General features: G+C 45.6%; 1 protein-coding gene across 1 annotated transcript; it reads left to right on the top strand.

The window, feature by feature from the left end:
* The first annotated feature begins 9,415 nt into the window (after positions 1-9,415).
* C6H1orf216 (chromosome 6 C1orf216 homolog) lies at positions 9,416-19,403 on the top strand. The gene is made up of 2 exons (XM_035120702.2): positions 9,416-9,586; positions 11,490-19,403. The coding sequence occupies exon 2, from the start codon at positions 11,506-11,508 to the stop codon at positions 12,412-12,414; it is 909 nt and encodes a 302-aa protein (XP_034976593.1). The 5' UTR covers positions 9,416-9,586; positions 11,490-11,505; the 3' UTR covers positions 12,415-19,403.
* Positions 19,404-19,685: the final 282 nt, after the last annotated feature.

Below are 19,685 nucleotides of genomic sequence, written 5' to 3'. Positions count from 1 at the left end.
TAGTCAGATGGGCGGCATATAAATAATCACACTATTATTATTATTATTATTATGGAGGTATGTGAGCATATGCATGGCATGAAGAAATTGCACAGATAAAAAGGTTTCCTCCCTCTGGCTTAACACTAGAACCTGTAGGCATTCAATTGAAACTGAATGTTGGAAGATTCAGGACAAATATAACAAAGTACTTATTCATCCAGCACTCCCAACTCCCATTAGACCAGCCAGATCGCACAATGGCCAGCGATGCTGGGTGTTGCAGTTCAGCGACACCTGGAGGGCCACAGGTTTCCGACCCCTGGTTCAGTGTATTGCCCACAAAAACATGGGTAACAAACAATACAATGATCCATCTACAAGACTTTTCTGGGATCATCGATAGTTCTTTCTGAGCCACCATTTGGATGGTGACTACATTTCCTAGCAGCCTAAAGTATGCATTGGGCAGGCTTCTTACGCTAACAGCAAGCAGCTCCTGACTGATTTACTCAAAGCTGAATCCAAGATGGCCCCCAGTCTACTTACAGGGATTTTTGAGAGAGCAGCTGCCTCTGGTTGCCAGTCTCTGGCCTGTTCAGCAGTGTGCCTCCCCCCCCCCCCCCCGGTTCACATGTGAGATTTCCTCTCCTTCCATGGGAGTCATTTCCCTGCTTTTTTTCACCGGTGCATTAATGGACCCCTTTGGAGCTACCACCAAATCCTGGCTTATTTACCAAATGTGTTTACAATTAAACAAAAAACGCCAAACCGTCTGTAACCGTAACAAGCAGGCCCAAGTCAGCAGCAGGGCAACGAAGGGCTGGAGGTCAACGCATTGTTTACTTTAATTTCTATGAAAGCTTTTTGGGAGATTTCTCCAACTCCCCTCTTGCTTTATTAAATTCAGATGAGGCATTTGGGGAGGGTTAGGTTACAGATGGTCCGAGGAAGTTTTAAAAAAGAAAACTGAAGCTTTAACCCATTGGTGAGGAGGATGAGTCTGTCTGGATGTTTCTACATTACAATTTGGAGCTGGTATGCAAATTGCTTCAGTTGCCATTGTGTGACACTGCTTAACCTCCAAGACCCACCTGCGAGAACTGTGATCCGCAGGGTCCCATCAAATGCCATAGCTCCCGAACTCTTCTGAGATGGGGTCTGAGGAGGATTGAGAGACTGTTGGAAGAAGAGGATAGATTATTCCTCTGGACTTTGGTCTTGTGGCACACATTCCTCATGTGAGAGCTTCAATGCTGCTCCCTAAGCCCACCTGTTACTTAAAGCAGGGGTGGGAAAACTTTTTACAGTCTGAGTGATGCATTCCCTTCTGAACAACCTTCCAAGGGCCACATACCAGTGGGTGGGGCTGGGGCAAAAGGTGGGCAGAGCAACGAATGCAGTTTTTACCTTTGTAAAGCATGTCTACACATGCTCACTCACCTTCAAGAAGCACCGCCTGAGTTCAAGGACACTTTCCGGAAAGAAAAAAAATACTCAAAAAGGGTGTGAAAAGGGGCCAGTAAGGGGTATGGCCCCTGGAAGGGGGCATGGCCTAGGAAGAGTCCTGAGGGCCAGATGGAGAGACCTTGTGGGCTGCAGTTGTCCTCTGAGCCTGAGGTTTCCCACCCTGCTCTGGGTGAATCACACAAGTACACACTGTTCATTGGTGCCATTGTGTAACCCGAAGCAGAGCAACTTGCCTTTAAATTCTTGACATTTTCAACTTTGGTAGGGGGTAGGGTGAAGAGTACAGCAGTCACCATCAGGCCTGTTCTGGTTAGGTTCAGGCAGACAATATAATTCAGGGGTAGGCAACCTTAGGCCCGTGGGCCAGATGCGGCCCAATCGCCTTCTAAATCTGCCCCACGGATGGTTCGGGAATCAGCGTGTTTTTACATGAGTAGAATGTGTCGTTTTATTTAAAACTAGCTGGCCCTGCACGCGTTGCTGTGCGTTAGTCTGTGAAATGGAGGGTAATAGCCCCCCTTCAGATCCCCCTGAGCCTCAGAGTCCCCCTGAGTCGAGGCGAGATACTGTGGAGAGGGCAGGTTTCATCCCTGTGTCTCCCCCCACCCTGTTCTGACCCATTACGTATCCCTGCCCCCAATTTGGCCCCCCATCCCCCCCAGGCAGGGCCCTACCTCCACTTGGTAATGTTGGGCCTTGTTGCTGGAAAAGGCCTGTTTTCAGTTGGTTTGGTCTTCAACACCTCTGCCGGATGTATGTATGTGAGTGGTGGATCTCGTGGTGGAGGCGGGGTTTGTGGGTGTGGTGTAGATTTCACAGGAAGGGAGGTGGTGTACTGTGGGAGGAAATCCACTTGAGGGCACTGTTTTACTTTGTTGAAAAAGAGGTTTGCACCTGCGGAGGTGTGAGATTTGAGGGATTTTTCTTCTTCTAACAACGCTCGGGGAGTGGCCTGGATCATTGTGTCAAAATTTCAGGACGATCAGTCAAGCGGTTACGGAGAAAAGTGGATCCCGCACTTTCACGATTTTTACATTTTTATATAAAGATGCATCTCTGGGTTATTTGTGGGGCCTGCCTGGTGTTTTTACATGAGTAGAATGTGTGCTTTTATTTAAAATGCATCTCTGGGTTATTTGTGGGGCATAGAAATTCATTCATTTTTTTCCTTCAAAATATAGTCCGGCCCACAGCTGAAAAAGGCTGCTGACCCCTGATATAAATACTTTAATTTTAAAAAAATGAATTAAACAAACATTATAGTGGTTACAGCCAGCATGGCTCCCTCCAGACTATGTTGGAGTACCAATCCCATCATCTCTGACCATTGATCCTATTTGCTGGGACTGATGGTCCGCTGACCACCTAAGCAGGTCAATTTCCAATCATCCTGTTGGTGAAGGCAACAAAAGAGAGCAATCAAAATCCATTCCATTGTGCCATATTGCTTGGCTGCAAGTCAGAATATCACCCCTTTAAGTTCCCTCCAGCTTCGGTTGTAGGCAGGGATGGGTGATTCAGTCAGTTTTTATATACAGCCATACCTCGGTTTAAGTACGCTTCAGTTTGAGTACTTTCAGTTCAAGTACTCCGCGGACCCGGAAGTGTTTACATGCGCAGAGGCGCTCTATCGGCGCTTTGTGCACACGTGCTATCACCGCTCGGATTAAATACTTTTCGGGGTGTGAATGGTACCCCACAACCAATTAAGTACTTAACCCGAGGTACCACTGTATTTTTTGCGTTTTGGTTTGTGTGGCATTTTCGGTTTTTTGACTGTGACTTGTTCTTCATTTTATGGGACTGACTTGTGACTGTGGCTTGTGACTTCATTTCTGTGACTTGTTTTTGTGACTGTGTGGAACCCAGTTCAGCTACTGGTTGATTGTGTGACTACAGAAATGGATAAAAGCCCCCCATCCAAACTGACTATCATCAGTGCACATAAGAAATAAAAATGTTAATTTGTTTTCATCTACAATACTGTCTTATTTATTTTATTTTATAGTACAGTACAGTCCATTTTTATGGATCAATCGTTAAAATTCGTGTTAAATTGCTGTTTTAGGGGGTGTTCTTCATCGTCAGGAATTGATTAATCCACTTTCCATTACTTTCAATGGGAAAGTTCGCTTCAGGTTAAGTATGCTTCAGGTTAAGTACGGACTTCCGGAACCAATTAAGTACTTAACCCGAGGTACCACTGTATCTCGTTTCTCATTTTTCTAATGTTAAATTCAGCTATCCACATTTCAGCATCAGTTTCCTTTTTTAAAAAAAGCCCCCTTGGGAAATCATCATTTGTATGTATTTCTTGTAAGAAATGTGTTTTTGTATGCAATTTTGTCAAATCGCTGTCTCTTTGCCTGTCTTTCTGTAAGCAATTCCCCCTAATATAGGCTTGCCAAATGTCCCCAGTTCCCGGGGACAATCCCTGCATTCACCAATCTGTACCCGGACAAAATCCATCCCCAGAATGTCCCCGGATTTTAATTAATGTCCCCATAATGTCCTCCAGTTCTACCCTGGCCTGAAGGTGAGGGTTCTTTTTCCGACTTTCTCAGGCAAAGGTGTCCGTAAAGGCTCTGGCTTAAACCCTGAAGGGATGTGACCACTATCTCCAGGTTCTGTCTCAGGAGCCCAGTCATTTCCTCAACTAGTGGTACAGCAGCTCAGGACATGGCCAGCTCATTTTCCTCTGACTCTTCAAGGCCAGGGCCATGAGAGATAGAGATAAGTTGTTGTCCTTGTGTCATCATAACACTATAACTTTGAACCATCCAAATTGGTGGACAGATAAAAGGTGTGTATATGGTAGAGGGGGACTTATTGACACTGCACACAATCTGAGAATCCTGCTACTTCAAGGTATGGTGATGGTCAATAGCTCAAATGGCTTTAAAACTGATCTAACAATGGCTATTAGTCACAATGTTGAAGAGCAGATCAGAGGCCGTAAGCCAAGGTTGGCAGGATTGCCAGGTCACCCATCTTTGCATAGTGCTATGCATGGAAGCCCCAACAATCAGCTGATTGTCAAGAGTTTGCCAAATGGTGTACACAGGGCTTTGCAGATACAAAGATACCTACCCCACACCTGACATCATATATGGCATCAGGCTTAGGGCAGGTGGGTGTGGCTTCATCAAAATGGCCTCACCTGTCAAATGGGGAGGCCTGTCAGGCATTATTATGCCTATGAGCTGGAGATTCTCCACTACTATCTTACACCAATGAGTAAGAGTTTCTGAGGACCAGCAGCAGGAGACATCTATTGGGTGCGTACCCTGCTTGTGTGCTTCCCAAGGTTATCTTTCTGCCCTGACTTTCTCTGACCCATAAGAAAGGGCCCTATTATTACTGAATTCTGGTTTTTATAATACTTTTCCTGGTTTTTATGTTGCACCTCTGTTTTTATGACACTGCTTTATTGCATTTTTGTATACCGCTTAGATTTTTAAATATGAGGCTTAGAAATGCTTTTAAATGAACGAATAAGCAATAAAAAATTGTGGGAACCCTGGCATGCTGGACTGAATGGACCAGCAAAGTTTGGTCCAGCATGGCTCTGCTGACATCCTTGCTTTCTGCAAGTTGCTGGCTCCTATTTTTTTTTTTAAAAAAGAGCAAAGCCGGTTAATCTCTACTGCAGCTGATAGGAGTTGCAGAGTTAGTCTGGAGCCCTGAACAGCCAGCCAAAGGATGAGTTAGGCAGCTTTCGTGCAACATCCCACCCCTCCGATTTGGTGGTTTTGCCCTTGTGTCTTGTGCCTGGCCATCTTCCCCTTCAAAGCTTCCCTCACATGCGGTACTGGTTAGGCCTTGATTATTCATCCTTCCTGACGGAAAAAGGTTAGAGCAACAGGCTCTTGTGACACATGCCGACGTCATCAGGCTGGGGAGTGGGGTCTTGAGGCCTCTGCTGGGAACAATTTTGTTCAAAGGCTGTGGCACATTGGGCTGGATTGGTTAACGGAAAACACAACAGATGAAAAGCAGGTTGCTGGCGGGAGAGGAGCATGGGCAGTTACTTGCACGAACCCTGGATCAGATATTGAGCTGAGCTGTTATCACTAGCGCATAGCAAATAGCATGCCTGAATGTCAGGGGCTCCAGGTATTTGATCTCGGCAGGGGTTGCCAAATCAAAATTGCAATAAATTGAAAGGGCATTCTGGAGTACTCTGGGTTTACTGGGAGCCCTGATGTTCTGAAATAACCATGAGAAGGAAGGTGCCAGCATAGTCTATCAAAGTTTCCACCGTTGTTGTGTCAACATCCAGCTGGGTTTCAGGCCCAGTTCAAGGTGCTGGTTTGAGCTTTTAAAGCCCAAATGAGACCTGCTTCTCTCAGAAAATGCCTCTCCCCATGAATGACTTGCTAGGATGAAAAGCGGAGGCTGCTGAATCGGTTGCAGGGATGACCTGGACTTTCCCATTTACTATTCCCACAGCTGTCAAATGAGGTCTTTATGGGGTGTGGGTCTTCTGTCCATTGGTCTTAATTGTAATGAAATAGCCCACAGCACACTTTGGACAGAGCCAGCAGGGTGTTGTTTGTTTGGGGCAGTAATGCATTATAAAAATTAAAAATAAAACCTCGCTCCCCCCTTGCTTTTTGCACTGTATTTTCAGCAGGGTTATCAACTGGTTAAAGAATTTTATAAGTATGTTGTTATTGTTATTAAATGTATGTTGCTTGCTACATAAATAAACAGCACAGGCTGCTATCCTTTACAAACTTTGGGGGAAGTTACTTTTGTAGGGCTTACTTTTGAGTAGACCATTATAGCACTGGACAGTGGACGCTCGGGTTGCGGATGTGATATGTGCGGGAGGCATGTTCGCAACCCGCAGCATTCGCAACCCGCCGCGCCGCGTGGGTTGCAATCTGGCGCTTATGCGCAAAGTGCGATTTAGCGCTTCTGCGCAAGTGTGAGCGCCGAAACCCAGAAGTAACGCGTTCGGGTACTTCCAGGTTTGATGCGGGACGCAACCTGAAAAGACGCAACCTGAAGCGTCTGTAACCCGAGGTATGACTGTACTGTTAATCAACTTTCAGGTAGGTAGCCGTGTTGGTCGAACGCAATCGAAATCAATAAAAAAATTGTCCAGTAGCACTTTAGAGACCAACAAAGTTTGTTCTGGGTATAAGCTTTTGTGTGCATGCACACTTCTTCAGGTGAAGTGTGCATGCACATGAAAGCTTATACCCAGAACAAACTTAGTTGGTCTCTAAGGTGCTACTGGACAATTTTTTGTTAATCAATCTTTTCAGCAGGGGGCCGGTCCACTGTCCCTCAGACCTTGTGGGGGGGCGGACTACATTTTGAAGAAAAAAAATGAACGAATTCCTATGCCCCACAAATAACCCAGAGATGCATTTTAAATAAAAGCACAAATTCTACTCATGTAAAAACAAGCTGATTACCGGACCATCTGCGGGCCAGATTTAGAAGGCGATTTGGCCAGATCCTGCCCCCGGGCCTTAGTTTGCCTACCCATGATCTAGTGCATTAGCAGACCAGGACTAGGAGTTCTCATCTCCAGAGCTATGAAGTTAGACTTAGACTATTTACTATCTCTCAACCTAAACTACCTACAGGGTTGTAGTGAGGATGAAACAGGAGAGAGAATTGTGTGGGACATGCTTTATGCTCTTAGCACTTTGTAAGTCACTTAACAGACTTCTTGTGTAGAAAGCAGCTGATACTTTGCAATAAAAATAACAACACAATTATAAAATTTGCTTCAATGTCCTCCAAGTGAACACAAAGGCCCCTTTATTATCCACTTCCTATGAGGCTTCTCATGTGACCAGACACTCCTGTGCCCCAAATTCTTTTACAGAATGTTGGTCTTCTTCCAGCATCTCCCTCTTCTCATTTCAAGTTGACAAGAAGCCTCCGGGGCCCAGAGTAGTGATAAGAGACCCTTTTGAGATCATACTGTGGGGATGGTAGTGGGTATGAGGAAGGGTGTGGGAGACGTGAAGGAATGGGCAAGTGATACAGATTTGCCCTGAACTTACATATGAAGCTGTCTTACACATATATATTTATTTTATTCATTTAATGTGTTTATAGCCCACCCTTCATCAATACAGATACCAGGGTGGGGTACAGAAGAAGAAAAAACATCACCCATTTGCCCTTGTAGATTTCAGCAGGTAAGAGAATAGGGACAAAAGTGGAATTAGTTGGCTCTACCTATCATTGGCTCTGGTTCTGCCTACTGTTGGGTCTCCCTGCCTTCCATCCACCAGTCCCAATGGGCACCAGCCACCACTGCTGCCTGGAAATGGCCCTCCAAGGCCTTGGGCAAGTATCATGCCAAACCCTGCAAACTCAGAACGATCCACTGTATTGGAAAGGTTGGCAATTGAATTTACGACTTTCTGCAAGCAAAGCATGTGCTCCACCACTGAGCTACAGTGCTTCCCCATAACTGATGACCAACAGCACTTAATTCTCACTACAGTGCACCCAAAGAGTGGCACAGGTGCTTAGACACTTCCAGCTTAGAACCGTAAAATGAATTCAAACCTGATTACCTCCCTTGGCTTCTTCCCACGCTGCAGGGAACTCATTTTTGTGAGGGTGTTCAGAATAGTCTGAGATTATGAAGGGCCTTCCCATATCTGGCCAAAGGCTCAGTCCACCACCCTTTTCTCACAGCAGCCAACAGGAAAACCACAAGCAAGACTTAGATGACCCCCCCTCCTCCCCGGTCCTTTCCAACTCTATAATTCTGTGAGTGCTACCACTCTTCCACTCCTGTATCCCTGGTACTGAATCAGACTATTAGTCTATCTAGCAGCTCAATACTGGTCTACACTAGGTGTGGGGAACCTTTGACCTTCCATAGGATGCTGAACTACAACTCCCATCAGCCCTAGCAAGCATGGCCAATGGCCAAAGATGGTGCGAGTTGTAGTTCAGCAATATCTGGCCAAAGGTTTACACCAGTGATGGCCAAACTTGGCCCTCCAGCTGTTTTGGGATTACAACTCCCATCATCCCTAGTTAACAGGACCAGTGGTCAGGGATGATTGGAACTGTAGTCCAAAACAGCTGGAGGGCTATGTTTGGTCTGACCTCCAGCAGCTCTTTAGGATTTCCGATGGGCCTGGGGGCTGTGCTGAGTCATAGGGAACCGGATGGGTCGGAAAAGCCCATCTCTTTCTATTCCCGTACGTTGTCACCCACGGAGCGCAACTATGCTCAAATTAATAAAGAGCTGTTACTAGAGAACTGTCTCCAGCATGTTATGTCAAGAGAGCTGAAATCACAAACCCCATGTCACAACAACTGTGACAATCTCCCTACCTGGAGATGCCAAGGGGTGTTTACATGTAAAGCAGATGCTCCACCACTGAACACCCCCCCCATCTTATTGGAGGGATGTGTGTGTGTGTGTGTGTACACACACACACACGTATCCATTCATGCACAAGTGTACTGTACACATACATAGCATTCAATATCGTGTATAAATTGAAATAACAATAATAATAACAATAATCCCCGCGGCTTGCCTTTCCCCCGCACACTGAGTCGGGCCACCGCAGAGAGTTTTGCCATGTGATTTACCCGTGTCTGTCGAGCAAGAGAAGCCGTAAGGAGTTATTTACGCACGTTGGCGCTCTTCTCGTTTAGCGGTCAGAATGCCAGTGGCAGGTCGGATCTGCCCCCAAATACTCCCACCTTCTTTCCCACTCGCATTCTCTACTTGCTAGTTTGGGTCGTGTGAATTGGCCCGGGCAGGCGGCGGGTGTGTGTGGAGGCGCTAGCTACTCTTCCGGAAACCAGTCCAGCACTGGTCTTGGGCCCTCGCTGGCTGCGGACGGAGGAGGTGCTGTGTGGCGGCGCTGCCTTGCTGTCGTGCTCCCAAGCGGCGGTCCTGTGTGGCTGCAGAACGCGCCATTCACAGCTCGGCCGCCGAGCTCTCTCCTCCTCCCGCTGCGTGCCAGCAGTACCACCACCAGCAGCAACCTTCCCTGCTCTAGGAAGCGGGCAGCCCGTGACGCTTTCCTGCTTCATTGCCTAATGCGATTTCCGTTCTCCAGCAGCTCAGCGGCAAGAGAAGCAGACTGAAACACCCCACCCCTCCCCACAGATTTTCTGCAAGGCTCTAGCGGTGAGTGCCGGTTACATGCCTGGTTATAGGAAGCGAGAAAGCTGCGAGGGGCTGGCGCACTGACACACACAGAGCGGCGGGGTGGTGGTGGTGGTTGCAACCAGATTCCCTTCGGTGCCAAAGCTGGGACAAAACTGCACCATATTCCGTTTGTTGCTTGTGAAGGGATTTTTGCAGCAGCGACCGTGCCTTTCTGCGCAACCATTTGCGTTTGGCAGGATGCCAGATCTACGCCCCCGCTCCTTTGCTGAATTCGTGTGTCGTAAAGTTAAACAATGTGGGATCCAGAGAGCATTAGGACCGGTGTGTTAAAACTGCTACAAGCTTAGGAGGTATTTAGGTGCAGGGGTGGAAACTGTCTAGCCTTCCCTTAGACTGTGTATAGCAGGGAGAGGGAAGTTGTGCCCCTCCAGATGGGGACTCCAACTCCCATCATCCCTGATCACTGGCAAGGCTGGCTGGGGGCTGATAGAAGCTGGACTCCAGCAGCATATGGAGGGCCACAAGTTCCCCATCCTTGCTGAGCAGCAGCCTTTGCCAGCCTGGTGCCTCCAGATGTAGCTGGACTCCAGTTCCGAACACCATATGGTGCTGGCTGGGGCTGATGGGAGTTGTAGTTCAACAACATCTGAAGGGTACTAGGTTGGCAAAAACTGCTGTATGGGAATCAGCTGGGCCACAGCTGAGTAGCAGCGTCTCTCTGTTTATAGGCCTCATCACCCTCTGTTCAGCTGTTCAGTTTGTCCATGAGTTGCCCAGTGTTCATTTTGCAACCTCCAGGCCACCCCAGGCCCCCAAACCTACTGCCTTTCCCTTGTTTGGCCTGTAATCTGCCTAAAGTCATGAAAATGCTTTGGGTTGGCGAATTAAATTATTTTTACAGTGGTGGTGCATGAAGGCAAGCAGGAATATCTCTGCATCCCATCAGCCTGCAGAAGATGCTCTGAGGTCACTGGCCACTTAAAAATTGCTACCAGCTCTTGATCAAAGCTGTAGGTCATGAGTGGGGGACCTGTGTGTCTCTTGGTGTTGTTGGGCTCCAACTCCTAATGCCCCTGCCAGCATGGCCAGTGGTCAGGGATGATGGGAGTTGTAAGTCAGCAAAAACATTAGAGAGCCATGAGCCCCAGCCTGCCCCAGCTGTAGGTGAATTCCATCTCCACTGTCTTTCTGTCTGTAAAAAGTCACAGCCAACAGCCTCTCTTCAAGTCACGTTGTAGGTGTTTTATTTTTGGAAAAAATATATTGCATGCTACCGCCAGGGTTTGCCAAAGTTCCACAGCCTGAGGCAATCACATTGCTGGAGTGCAAATTTGGAAGGAGCAGAGAAAGAAAGAAACCAAATTGTGAGTGTCATCTGTGGATGTATGCCTTATCACAGCCTCTCAAAATGGTTTACCACCCAATTGTGACTCGTGAGGTTTCAGCTGAGGGCTGTTTCACACATGGCACAGACCAGGGGATAGGGAACCTCTGGCTCTCCAGATGTTGTTGGGCTCCAGATCCCATCAACTCTGACCATTGGCTGTGTTAGCAGATTGGAGTCCCACAACATCTGGAGGCCACAGGTTCCCCATTCTTGACATAGGCCAAAAAAGGCCCTTAGTGATGGAAGCTATGTTCTGCCCACATGGCCAGAGGTATTATGCCTCTGAATACAAGTTGCTGGAAACTGCAAGAAGGGGGAGCACTTTTGTGCCCCAGTCCTGCTTGCAGGTTTCCCACAGGCACCTGGTTGGCCACTGCGAGAAGAAGATGCTGAACTAGATGGGCCATTGGCCTGATCCAGCAGGCTCTGCTTATGTTCCTATGTGGATGTGACCTGCATGTGGGTTACACTTTTTGGGGTTTTTTTTTACACATTTTGTTCCTATATTTCTCTCTCTCACTCTCTTTTCCCCAGCTGGGAGGGTGCACAGATGTTCGCCATGTGTCAACCAGAGATACCCATTAACCCGCTGTTCAATGAGGCAAAGGGAAACTCTCAACTGGACACTGCTTACCTCGGTGGAAGGGACTGTCGGCCAGATACAAACCTCAATTTCATGGGCAAGGAGGTCTATGACACCAATGAGAACTGGAGCCAGTGCTCACCAGGGGAATCAGAGCAGCGAGGCGGGAAGAATGAACCTGAGGCATCTGATAACCAAATAGTGCTTATGCAGAGGCAAATTGCAATGAGCCAACCACAGGATGTCCCCCAGGGCTTGAAGTCTGGTGGCATGTCCTTTGCCTCTGAAGAAGAGGAGGAGGAGGAGGAGGAGGAGGAGGAAGATGATGAGGAAGACATCCGCAGACCTCCAGAAGGAGCAGAAGTCAATGACCCAGAGCACGAGAAGGCCACCACCAAGGAGAGGATAAAAGAAAGGAAGCTGGCCAGCTCCCCTTTAGAAGACAATGGTTATGCCAGCAGTTCCCTAAGCATTGATAGTCCCGACAGCGGGGCAGCCAGTGCTTGGGACATGCTTGCTGTTGCCACTGAAGACTGGAAGGGTCATGAAGAACCATGTTCTGCTGCTGAAGCTGAGCCAGAGAACTCTCCTCCTAGTTCAGAGACACTCTTCCCAGCACTGGCCGAGGCTTTCCGCAATCTTCAGGACAAGAAGAAGTTCAAGGAGCAGGAGAAAGAGAAGCACCATGTCCACTTGGTGATGTATCGTCGCCTGGCTTTGCTCCGCTGGATCCGCAGCCTCCAGCAGAAGGTGGTTGACCAGCAAAACCGGCTGCAGGAGAGCTTTGACACCATTTTGGACAACCGCAAGGAACTCATTCGATGTGTCCAGCAAGGCATGGGCTATGCCAAGAACCCAGCTCAGGCAGAGTTGTAAAGGACATGACACACATTCGCACTTTTCTCTTTCTGTGGGCCCTCCAGTCCTTACCTTGGTCACACAAGTGAGGTGCCTACAGATTTCCATATTTGCATGGGTGGGAGACTTGTACTTTTTAAAATGTTTGATGTTCCTCCTGTGGTATACCAGAGCATCAGTAGCCCATTGAGCATGGGCACCTTGAGCCCAGCACATGGCCCATATTATGTACAAGTAGATGCAACTTTTCAAGCTTGTTTCACTCTTCATTTTGGTGCATGGCTTCTCTTGGTGAAATGCAAACACAGTGCATAACAAAATGGAATACAGAGAATATGATCCTATGATAAGGTCCCAAGAACATGAATAAAAGCTGGGAAGGACATTGGTATATATGCCTTGAAGCCTGATGTCCAGGACCAGGAGAAAGGAGCTTGAAAGGGGTCAATTCCCATTGGCCTTTATGCCCTGTGTCTCTGGTTGGAGAAAGGAACTTCAATCAGGCTCAAACCATGATACAAACAGTTTGGAGCAGAATCCTCATGATCCTGAATATCAGGTGATGCAAGACAGCCAATCCTGATACTTTGCCTGCTGCAGCTTCTAGATCTGTTGCATTCCCTGAGTCTGAGCTACTGCCTGCCTTCTACACCGTCTCCTGGTCATTTCCCTGTCATACAATCATAGAATTCTAGAGTTTCATTTAGTCTAACCCCCGGCAGTGCAGGCTAAAGAATCACTGACAGATGGCCATCCAACTTCTGTTTAAAAACCTCCAGTGAAGGACAGTCCACCACCATCTGAAGCAGTCCGTTCCACTGTTGAACAGCTCTTACTGTCAGGAAGTTCTTCCTAATGTTTAGTTGAAACCTCCTTTCTTGTAATTTGAACCTCTGGAGCAGCAAAAACAAGCTTGCTCCAGCTTCTTTTTGTGCTTGTCAACTGCAGAAACAGTGGTGTTGGCTCTGTTTCCTATCCAGGTCCAAGCTATCTGTTCTATTCCATTTCCTATTCTGCTTCCAGGTACCTCCAGCATATTCATGCACTGCTGAGCACTAAAAACAAGGTTCCCGGAATGGGGGGGAAAAGAGAAAGCATGGAAAGATTTAGAATGATCAGAAAATGTGACTACAGTAGTTCTCATGATTATTTTTCTGCTTTTTATTTTTTATATAACCATTGTTGATTCTGTCCCTGCTGCTGCCCCAGTTAGTGTGGGTTGACTTTGCATGCACAGGATATTGCTTTTGTTCATAGATTAGTATGTGTCACCCCAAAAAACTCACATGCAAACTAGCCCAAAGTTGTTAAGTTTTCCGATTCTGCGCCAATCCTTGAGGACGTGCTGAACCATTTCACAAGTCTGAATCTACAGGTTCAAATGCATAATTGCATTGTCTGTAAAAACTGCACCTTTTATGGATTTTGATCCTATAAGACAACATTCTTGTGACAGAATATTGGTTTTCTGCTTGCAAGATGTCTTATTTAAGTTTTTAAAGCATTTATATATTGCATTTCCTCTAGTGGAAATAAGAGCTAAAATACAACCCTGGTGGTCTAGGCTTTTAGGGCTATTGCTCTAAATGTTTTCTCTAAATAAATTAAACCAAATCAATATTTTTGCTTTGCACCAAAAGGAAAGTTGTTCTGAAGAAATATTCTGGACTAATGTCCAGAAGTTCATTATTTGTTATGATTGTTGCTATGTTTTGGGAAGGTGTCAGTCCAGTTGCACAACTGCAAAAGCACGCAGTGTTGGATCTTGTCTTATGAAAACTGGGAGTGTGCAGCCAGCTGGAGCGTGTCCAAAGCAAGGTTCCTGCCCATCCTGCTTGTGTCTTAAGCCAAATGGTTTTTAATAAAACAGGTTGAATACGTCTAGCCTGCTAGAAGAATGGACAAGACACTGTCTCTCCACTTGAAATCTTTTGTAATGTTTGCAGACCTACCAGTCCCATCTGGTCCAAATGGTGTCAAGTGCAGTACAGTGATCTGGCAAGGAGGGAAGTTGCTTCTTCCTGGCTGTCTTTCCAAGTATTATAACTTTTTTGGTCTTGAGTATTTTCACTGCTGCTGTCCAGCTTATTTTTGTAAAGGTGGAACAGCTGTCACCTAGTCAAATATTGCCAGTAGACCAACCGGTCACAAACTCTCAAACATTTCGAGGTGCTAAATATTTGCACTGGCAAAAGAGTTAGCTCTAGTGCAATGGGATTTCCCCCTTTTTCCTCTGCATGCATGCCACCCCCAATTCTGCTCTGAAGGGTTGGGGGGAGGAAACCAGTGGTGCTGCAGGGAGGAGACGGGGAGAAAATTATGTTTCACAAGGAGAAATCCCGCTGAAACATTGTCCTTGTCACTACGTTGAATATAACACTTCATGTTTAAGTGCTAAAAATGGGCTCACCTGCATGGACTCTCTTGAGAGTCTTGGTCCTTTCACAGCCCTCCCTGTCTGGCTTCTGCTGCTGGACCATATGCTGTTACCTGTGGCCCTCCAGATGTTGTGTCTAGTGGATAGGATAACAGGAATCCATGGGAGAGGTTTCCTCTCCCATTACTGTAACTACTTGGGCATCAGTTGGGCATCATATTGAACTTGAGAACTGCCCAAGGGTTTTGTTTTGTTGCTGCTGTTTCTTAGACTGATGAAAATCCAACCTTAACATGAAAGCATCTCCCATAATTGAACCTGTGAGTCTTTGGACCAAGTCCATAGGGTTGTATCCAATATTAGCCATACTTGGTGGAGACCTAGTTGAATGAATGGGCATGACAAACTTAGGTCCATTAATTTCAATAGGTCTATTCTGAATAGAACTTAGTTGGATACAATTCATAGTCTTTAAGATGCATCCGTGTTTAAAGCTGCTACCCCACTGACCTTTGTTTAAATTATATTCCAATTTTACTTGTTACATGCAGAGTATTTTTTTTGAATGTCATGTGTTTACTTTTAGACTTTAAAAAAATGCAGATAGCTCTATTTATAGTATATATATCTATATATTTTAAACAACTGGTGCCATATCAAGAAACTCAAATCCTTCTTAATTGGGGTTGAGTTGAGGTGAGAATGAGTCTCAGCTCTGATGTTTTATCAGGCCGAAGAGAATGAAGATTATGCGTCCAACATCAAAGACAAGAGAGATTTTGATGTGAATTGTATGTTATTGTTGTATATTTTTTTACAGAATGAATTTATTGCATAGTATAACATATTTATATCAGGAGGCTGGATTAGTGGCATGAATTAGCATTACTACCTGGTAGTATTTGTTGTTATTTGCAATCAGTAATGCAAATTAGGAACAATACTGCACATGTCACCAAAAGATGAAAAGAAAATTCAGTTCTAATTATGGGCAAAATAGTATTATTATTTATTTTTAAACCACCCTTTTACTTATAGGATCCCAGGGTGGTTTACAAAACAGATAAAATACAACATCACAGAACAATATTTAAATAGCTAAAAACCTTCTTACCAAAACTCAAAAATGACAATGTGATGCATTCCATACTGCAAGTGTTTGTTCTGAGCAAAATAATCCACAAGACCATAAAGTGAGAACTTGCTGTTCATTCCCTGGGGAAGGCATTTGAATGTAGAGCTCTAGGACATGCTCATATATGGCATATTGTGGTGGCTGGAGCACCAAAAAGTTTGCCTTTAATGCTAGAAGCTGCTGGGAGCAGAAGCTGCATTTTTAAAATGGTATTTCTGCACTGATTAGGATCACTTTGTTGTGGGTGATGGAAGATTCTATAGCTATATGACTGCTTTAAATTGATTTAATAGTCATTCTCCTTTCCCAGTTTTTAGGGTATGGTGGGAGGGGTCACATACAGATCTCTGGGAGCCCTACCAAACTATAATTCCCAGTGTCCATTCCTGGATGCCGCTAAACGGGTAAAAGCTTGCTATGTTTGTGGTATAGTACAGGCTATTATGTATAAATGGGTGGTTTTTGTATGTGCAATATGTAAGCATGTGTATTGCTTGTGTGCTATTTTTCATTTAAAATAAAAAGTCCACATGCCTGCTCTATGGTTGTAGGATGTTGCTTATTCTATAAATGGAAAACAGGAAAGTGTGATACTTTTGTAGGAACATGCCTGCTGTACAGAGGTAAAATTCACATTTGCTGCTCAGCCAACTTTTGCCTCTGGGCCCACCCACCAAGGGCATGTGGCCCTTAGAAGGTTTTCCAGAAAGGAATGTGGCTCTTGGGCTGAAAATGTTTCCCCATGCTTGATCTGTGTGATCTCCTTTAGTGCCAGGATGTATCCTAAAGCAACATGAAACTAGTCCAGCAATGCAAATTCAAGGGAGACTTAGTTTTTCTTGAAACATAACTGCAGCTAGTTTCGCCCTGGGCCTCATGGCAAGCTGATTTTGAAACTGCAGAGTTTCTCAAGCAGTTTGTTATTGGGCAGAGATGGGGGAATCCCTTATTTCAGGGGTGGGTAGCCTGTGGCCCTCCAGATGCTGATGATGGACTCCATCTCCTACCATCAACCACATCCAGCCTGGCCAATAGTCAGGGTGATGGAAATTGCAGTTCAGGAACATCTGGGGAGCCACAGGATCCCAATCTACAAGCTATTCAAAGGAATAGTCAAAAGACAATGAGTTCTCCCAGTTCCATACAGAATGGGAACAGTTAGAAGACACCTTTAGGCAGAGTGCAATGACCATCTCAGGCAGCCATCCTGGGGTGCAGAAAGCAGTCACCCTCAACAGTCCCTCTTAAGTCTTTTCTGGCCATTCTGCTAAATTGTCACATGGCACATGTATGCCCATTACAATGTTGGGGTTAAACCACAAGGAGGCATGGCCAAATGTAGTAGAAAGGGATGGAAAACAGGGCTCCAAGATTTGTAGTACTTGTATGAGATTTTGTTTTTCACTGACACCACTGAATGCAGGATTGGGGGTGGGGAGGTAAAGATACTGATAGAAATCACTCTGAAAACAGGCGACATTTATGCACAGAGCGTCGGGAACAAATTCTTCCCTGGCTTCCAGAGAACCGTGAGAAACCTTGTTCTCTCTTTAAATGAAACTCTACCCAATGCCAAATATAGATTGTGTGTTTGTTGGCTTTTAGCATCCTTGAATTTCAGCAGACTGAAAAAGAGGAGGAAGAGATGGGAAAACAAGGTGAAGAAAGGTTCAAATGAGTGTTTGAATAGTCTATTTAATCTCCACAAAGCCTTGGGCAGAGTCACCTTTAAGTCACGGCTCAGGTGTTTATAGCCCCCTTTAGTAAGCTACCCATCTCTCCTTGTTAACTGACAGCCCTGAGGCAGTTTGGGAGAATTTAATCACTTGAGTGCTGCATACCTCTCTCAGGCCTGGATTTACAGAAACCATCCGGGTTTCTGATTTGATCCCGGAATGTCCCACTTTTCCTTAGGATGTCCCTATTTACATTGGAGAAATGTTGGAAGGGATGGAATAGGACATCCCTATTTTCATCAGAGAAATGTTGGTCCATTGTTTGTTACCCTGTTCTTGTATTGTTATAGTTTATCGTCAGGCAGGTTTTATTGGAGATTGCAAGCTGCTCTGTGAGGGAAGTTCTTCAAAAAGTGAGGGTGTACACTTTAAAATAATAAAACAAAACAGAATATGCTTAGCCGTCCAAAAAAATATCGAGATTTTGAAGGTACCGTAAGTTACAGGAAAATGCACAGGAAAGTATGGAATAATGCTTGCTTGTATAACCTCCCTGCAAACATATCAAGAAGAATGCTCAATAAACAGGTCATCTGGAAGTGACCAGGGTAAGAATGGCTATTCCTCAGGAAATTCTTTTATTTTTTTAGCCATGAGGTAAGTAAGCCTGTACAGCCAAAACATAGACCATAAAAAATTAATGAATTGAGCTATTTCTCAGACAAGGAAAGAGGCCTATAGCAAGAGGCCAGCCGTGGAGTTGTTTCACTTGAATCACTAATAGAGAATTTTGCAAGCCAAATCAGTTGGGATGTGTCATCCTCGCTCTTGTCTTTGCTGCCACAAAATGGCCTAGGGTGCTTTTCTGTGTCATGGTGGCTATATTTAGGTTCCCTGAGACAGGCTGTGGAGCAAAAGATAAATTTACAGTGCAACCCTGTACATGTCTACCCAGAACTAAGGCCCATAATGTTCAGTGGGGCTTGCTCCCAGGTATATGGGTGTAGGATTTCAGGCTATACCTGGTATTTTAGAAGCTCTCTAAAAGGCTTGGTGCTTTTATTTTGATGCAGCCTGCAGAGCTGCAACCAGGGCCTTGTGCAGCATTCATGAGGCATTGAGGGGATGCTCCTCAGAGAGGAAGGCAGACATTTTGTGAGGAGTTGGGAGCATTCTCTTCAGAGACTGAGGCAGCCATTTTACGAGGTTTTGAGGGGGGTGTTCTTCAGAGGGGGACGCAGACATCTTGTCTGACCTAGGGCCACCCATATTTACATATGCACAAGCCCAATAACTCTTTGCAAGTTTATTCTGGAGGGTACATCTTACTTTTGTGTGAGTCATAAATTTCTAATGTGCAGGAATATGCCTCCCTCCCATTTCAGTCCACAAGGAGTACCAAGTTGAGTCAGTTTTGGGAGGATATTCCTTTGCCCTGTTTTCTAGAGAGGACATAATCTTTCTACAGTGGCACCCTGAGAAAGGACACAAAGCACCCTATTCTGTTCATATCCTCATACCAACAATTGAAGGGTAGGGGCATCTACCTGTGTCGTCATGGGTGGGTGAATGAAGATTGCTCAGCTTCCTCCATTCCTACCACTGACAGAAACTTCAGGAGCCGACCCTTTTGAAAGTGTGTGCTGAATGGATTATAGAACTTGTAGGGGATCTACATATCTATTCCCCCAAGAAAAGATGAAACACAAGAGCGAAAAGGGGGCACAATTTTGCATATTTGCACAAGCTGATTTATATGTAGAGGTACAGATTTAGAAATTTCTGTAATTTAAGCAGAAATATAATCCCTCTCACCCTAGTAGTGGAGACTGGACAGACAGGTGACCTGTGTGCCTGCTCAGTATGTTGTCCAGGTTTTAATGGGCTCCTCCTGCTTTCTTAGGGTTCATATTGAAACAGGACTTGGACTGGACAGCCATTCAACTAGAGCAGGGAAATTTGACAGGTCGGTGTGGCCGCCACCTGTCAATCACTTGCCATCACTTCTTAGGGTATACGTTGAGCCTGGAAGGATGAATAATCTCTATCCATTATGGTCTGAGGGCCACATGGCCCTGGCTACATTTGAACATAGTTCAGG

This window comes from Zootoca vivipara, chromosome 6 (assembly GCF_963506605.1).
Source record: "Zootoca vivipara chromosome 6, rZooViv1.1, whole genome shotgun sequence".
NCBI classification, from domain to species: Eukaryota; Metazoa; Chordata; class Lepidosauria; order Squamata; family Lacertidae; genus Zootoca; species Zootoca vivipara.
Note: the sequence above shows the minus strand (reverse complement) of the source record. Positions and strands in the feature narration are given on the sequence as shown.

Excerpts from the sequence above, each read along its gene's own strand:
- C6H1orf216 (XM_035120702.2), top strand. The coding sequence starts at position 11,506 with ATGTTCGCCATGTGTCAACCAGAGATACCCATTAACCCGCTGTTCAAT.